General features: G+C 48.2%; 1 protein-coding gene across 1 annotated transcript; it reads left to right on the forward strand.

Moving 5' to 3' along the window:
* Positions 1-1,664: 1,664 nt before the first annotated feature.
* Positions 1,665-4,110, forward strand: LOC123440044 (phospholipase A1-II 3-like). Its single transcript, XM_045116639.1, has 2 exons — positions 1,665-2,463; positions 3,265-4,110. The coding sequence occupies exons 1-2, from the start codon at positions 1,831-1,833 to the stop codon at positions 3,880-3,882; spliced, it is 1,251 nt and encodes a 416-aa protein (XP_044972574.1). The 5' UTR covers positions 1,665-1,830; the 3' UTR covers positions 3,883-4,110.
* The last annotated feature ends 1,003 nt before the right edge of the window (positions 4,111-5,113 follow it).

A 5,113-nucleotide genomic window follows, 5' to 3' on the forward strand; every position in this document is an offset into this window, starting at 1 on the left:
CCTTCCCAAACATTGTGCAGCGGAGTGTTGAAATCCTTTTAGGTGTTATCGATGCCTTGAGAATGGTCATCGGGCATGTGAGTGTCGTAATGCGTGGTGTCCCCTCAGCTCTTCGGGAAGCCCTACTCTATTGATAATGCCCCGCCTCCCTGTCGGGCACCAACAAGCTTTAGCTCATCGCAAGGTCCAGAAAGAAGCCTCGCCCCTCTCGAAGACGTTTGGTAGTGACTCTTTCGCATCAATCGTTGTTGCTCATGTTGGCTCTCAATGGATATCCTGGTGCAACCCGCCTTGGAGAGGCACGCTGAGCTGTTGCGCTCTGAGCTCCTTGATATGGCTTCCTTCCGTCTTGAAGAGACGGTCCAGCCTCTGCGTGATTTCCTTCACTCCATGCAAGGCAGGATGCTGAGGATGGAGAGTTTCATGGAGTGACCTAAGGTTGCATTGGGCGCGCTCTCTCTAGCGTCGCCTGAGTTGCAGAATGCTCATGTTTTGCACCCTTTGGTTGTGCCTGACGACAACTTCGAGATCGAGAGGGGAGCCAAGCTTCATGGTCGTTTCTCCCCTCATGCTAGAACCAACTCACCGTCGTCAGCGTCTAAGAGACTGGATAATGATGTGGTTGTGATTCCGGTGCTGCAGATCATGCCTGAGCTTCGGGGCGTGTGTGGAGGTCCAGTTCTACGTATGTTCGTCGAACAACTGAATATAGACCCCCCCTGAGATCTCGATTGTGGCTTTACCACCAGCATAACTCAGGGACTTTAGCCAGAAACTTGATGTCGAGGAGTGTGTTGATTTGGATGTTGCAATCTCTTACTCGCCTAAGTCCATTAGGTGTCTTGCATCAGCCAGCCTACCTCTCGGTGTCATGGAGCATGAAGTTTTGGATGTTGCTGCCCTTCCCTCATCCACGTCCATCAAGCAGGTGATGCCTGTGACTGTCATGACCATTGCGCCAAGTGTGTTGGCACCTACTCCAAATCCAAATGCTCTCTTCGCGGAGGAACTTTGTGACTTGCTGGCCAGTGTGAAGGTTGCTATATCTGATTTGGACAGGTCGATTGCTTGCCTCTTGGCGGGGACGCCAATAAGAGGTAAACAAAATAAGGTAGGCAAAGGAAAGAGTGGCGACACAAGCAAGGTGTCTTTGGCTGCTTGATGGATGACCTTCGTTCTCTCGGCCCGTCTTCTTGGATTGGTTTCTCTTTGCAGTTTGATTGGTGCCTGATGTCTTGTGTCGAGGTGTTCTCGTCGGTGGTCTCTAGGCGTAGTAGCAATGCTGACATTCATAAAGGTTGTGTATTCGGAGAGTACGAGGGGGGGGATGTGTGGTTGTGGGGTTTAATGCCATATGAGTAGTAAGTTCGTGCTTCGTCTATACTTATTTTTGCTCGGTTTCTATAAATTAACTTGACAATTGTTTTCTTCTTAATTAATCAATGAGATAAAACTTTTGCCTTCCTTTCGGAAAAAAAAACCTTCCTTTATCCGAGAAAAAAGAAATTCCTATATATAAACCAAATGGCTTGACTATTCTTTCTCGGTTGTATATATATTATTTTTCTTTAAAAACAAAGCGGAGTGACAGTCTGACAGACCCTCCTCGGTTGTGTATATATTCCTTCCTTGATTCTTCCTCTTCCCTCTACAAGTTACTCCATTTCTTTCCTCCAACCTTTTGCTTTCTGCCATTGTCTGCACGTTCTTGGCCTGTGGGAGAACTGGTGGCACTGTGGCAGTGGCATCCGTATTTATTTGATCTGCGACTGTGTACCATCAAGCCCTCTCCTCCGATTCTTCCAGTTGCATGCACACAAAGTTTCCCAGATGTATCACTATCTGCAACTCTCAGTATTGCTGGTCACCATTCTCTCCGACGTAGCAATTGCTCAAAGATGGAGGGAGATCAGCGGCGGCAACCAATGGAGCGGCCTCCTAGATCCCCTGGACATCGACGTCCGGCGCGACGTCATCCGCTTCGGCGAGCTGGCGCAGGCGACGTCGGACGCCTTCATCACGGACCCGGCGTCGCCGTACGCCGGGGCTTGTCGATACAGCCCGGCCTCTTTCTTCAGCAAGGTTCAGGCGTCCGACCCGGGCGCGTACCGGGTCACAAGGTTCATCTACGCGACGTCGAGCGCCCGGCTGCCCGACGGGTTCATGGCAAGGCCGGTGCCGGCGGGCGCCTGGAGCACGGAGTCCAACTGGATGGGGTACGTCGCTGTGGCCACCGACCGCGGCGCGGCGGCGCTCGGGAGGCGGGACATTGTGGTGGCGTGGCGCGCAACGAAGCGGGTGACGGAGTGGGCCAGTGACCTGGACTTCGCGCTGGTGCCGGCTGCCGGAATCGTCGGGCCGGGGCGCGGCTGGTCGCAGCCGTACGTGCACAGGGGGTTTCTGTCCGTGTACACGTCCAAGAATTCCACGTCGCGGTTCAACAAAAGAAGCGCGCGCGAACAGGTAAATTAGTTGCCAGATCGGGAGATCATTTCTATTTTTAGGTGTTATTAACGGTCTTAGATCGTTACTACTACTATAGTACTATTTTGAGGGTGTTACCAGCAGCCTTAGTTACTTCTCTAATCTGCACTCTCCTAGAAATAAAATTGGAATAGTATCATGCTCGTAGTCCCAACTGGACTAGCTCGATGTTTTTCCTGTAGCGACTAAATCCACCGGCATAAACAGTTCCCCATAATAATCTCCTAGACTTGGAATATCTTTTGTGCCGGCAGTTGGCTGTTGTGCCATGAATGCTACATCTACGTAAATGTTTACGTACGTTTACGGAATAGTCTGATTTAACAATTATAGATTAGATTAAGAGGAGGTTGAAGCCCACCACCCCTGAATATCCCTAGCATTTTTGCTGTTGCGCTGTTGCGCGTAAATTCGTTCCCACTTCTGCATGGGGCTTGGGTCAAGAGTGGGACATCTTGTCGTGTCATCCGAATATCTGACTCGTGTTAGATGACTGCCAACGGTCCACATTAAAGGCCATGGAAATTGCAGTGTGCAAAGCAGCAGGTTTCACACTCGTTCTGCTGAATTCACGTACAATCCGACAACCTTTCTTTCTGAACATCACATGGTGTTGTTAATTGGGGTGGTTGTTTCTCTCTAGAGTAGGAGAGGCACGGAATCTGTTTGCATTTTGGAACATCTGCATTCTGCACACTTAAAAAAAAGGGACATGCATTCCATGAAATAAGTGGGAGAGTGTTGAAGGAAGGAACATCACATGCTCCAAATTTTTGGCAGGTACTGACTGAAGTAAGAGGGCTGCTCGATACATACAAGAAGGAGAACTGCAGCATCAGCATAACCGGCCACAGCCTCGGAGGCGCACTGTCCACGCTCAACGCCATCGACCTGGTCGCCAATGGATTCAACGTCCGCGGTCCGTCCCGAAGCCCCGTGCCCGTGACGGCCATCCACTTCGGCGGCCCCCGCGTCGGCGACGAGCAGTTCAAGAAGGCTTTCCACTCGATGGCCGGCCTGAGCCTGCTCCGAGTCCGCAACGTCCCGGACATCGTGCCGACCATCCTACCGCCCGTGTTCTACAGCGACGTCGGCGTGGAGCTGCTCGTGGACACACGCAAGTCGCCGTACCTCAAGGAGAAGGCGGGCCCTGCCCAGTGGCACAACCTCGAGGGCTACTTGCACGGCGTGGCCGGCACGCACGGCGCCGGCGACGCCGCGGGGTTCAGCCTGGTGGTGGACCGCGACTTGGCGCTCGTCAACAAAGAAGAGGACGCGCTCAAAGACGACTACCCCGTGCCGGCGATGTGGTGGGCGGAGAATAACAAGGGCATGGTCAAGAACGCCACTGGACACTGGGTGCTGCACGACCACGAGGAGGGTAACCTTGCGTTGTGATCATTTCCTTTTGTCTATAAGATCGTCGAAACGCTTCTCACGAAGTACTATAATACTGCATGTAAGCTGCTTTTCTGAACTTTCTACCGTCAAACATTTCCGTGTTTTTTTTTTTTGCGGGGAACAGCTCTCTCTTTGTCACTCTGTAAGGAAAAATTACTAGCATCATATAATTACTTCTAGTATATGACATGATATGATTGCACCGGAATTAATGGTCAAATATGATGGGAATGCCTCTATCACCGCGTGAGCTGACAGAACAGAATCAAACGAACTCCGGTGTAAATTCTTGTCATCTATTTGAGGCGATGAGGTTATATATGGTTTCTCGTTCTATGTCCACAATATTGAGATCGGATATCAGACACTTTACATCGATTCAAGGGTTCCACGATGACGACTATGACTATAATACATTAAAGCAAGTACAATAGTAGGCTATAAGCCTGCTTACATGACAATTTTGCTTATGTGAAAGGAAGAGATATGAAAAAATAAGGAGAGTGATCTCTTATGCAAAAGCCTAGCTATATGTGTGTTTTTAGGCAGATGCAGTAAATATAAAGAAAGAGATAGAGATAAAATGAAAAAAATATTAATCTTATAGCTAACTTTGTTGTATGAGTGAATGTATGTGTTAGCTATAGATGATACGGCAACATTTTATAGCCAGTAGTTGGCTATATTATTAGCATGCTCTTAGTCCTTATGGACACATGCATGAGGACTTTCCGATTGTCATCAACATGGTTTGATCAGCTTCGTATGGGAGCGGCAACGATGATGCATCCACAACTTGTTCCGGCAGTGGTAGTGGTCGTTTGGTCGTCTTACGGTCTTTATGTAATTATTATTATTATGCTTAAGGTGCTTTGTAATTTAAATAAATTTATATATTTTTTCGATCCATTATAAATGATCCATAATAAACGATGGGTTAAGGGTCTGTATGGATTTCTTCTTTGGTTTTCGATGTAAGGGGTCTCGTTTCCTTTGTTTTTCTATATTCCCATTGAATATTTTAGGTCTTCACCCGTTTTCTTGTTTTCTTTCTCTTTTCCTTTCTTTTCGTTTTCTTTTATTTCTTGCTTGATTTTCCTTTTCGGTTTTCTGTTTTTCTTTTCTCTTCGGGTTTCTTTTGTTTGTTTCTCCGGTTTCTTATTAGCTTTTATTTTTATTTTTCTTCCTTTTTCTTAGTTTTCTTCGTTTGTCTTCGGTTTTGTGATAT

Source organism: Hordeum vulgare, chromosome 3H (assembly GCF_904849725.1).
Source record: "Hordeum vulgare subsp. vulgare chromosome 3H, MorexV3_pseudomolecules_assembly, whole genome shotgun sequence".
Taxonomy (NCBI): domain Eukaryota; kingdom Viridiplantae; phylum Streptophyta; class Magnoliopsida; order Poales; family Poaceae; genus Hordeum; species Hordeum vulgare.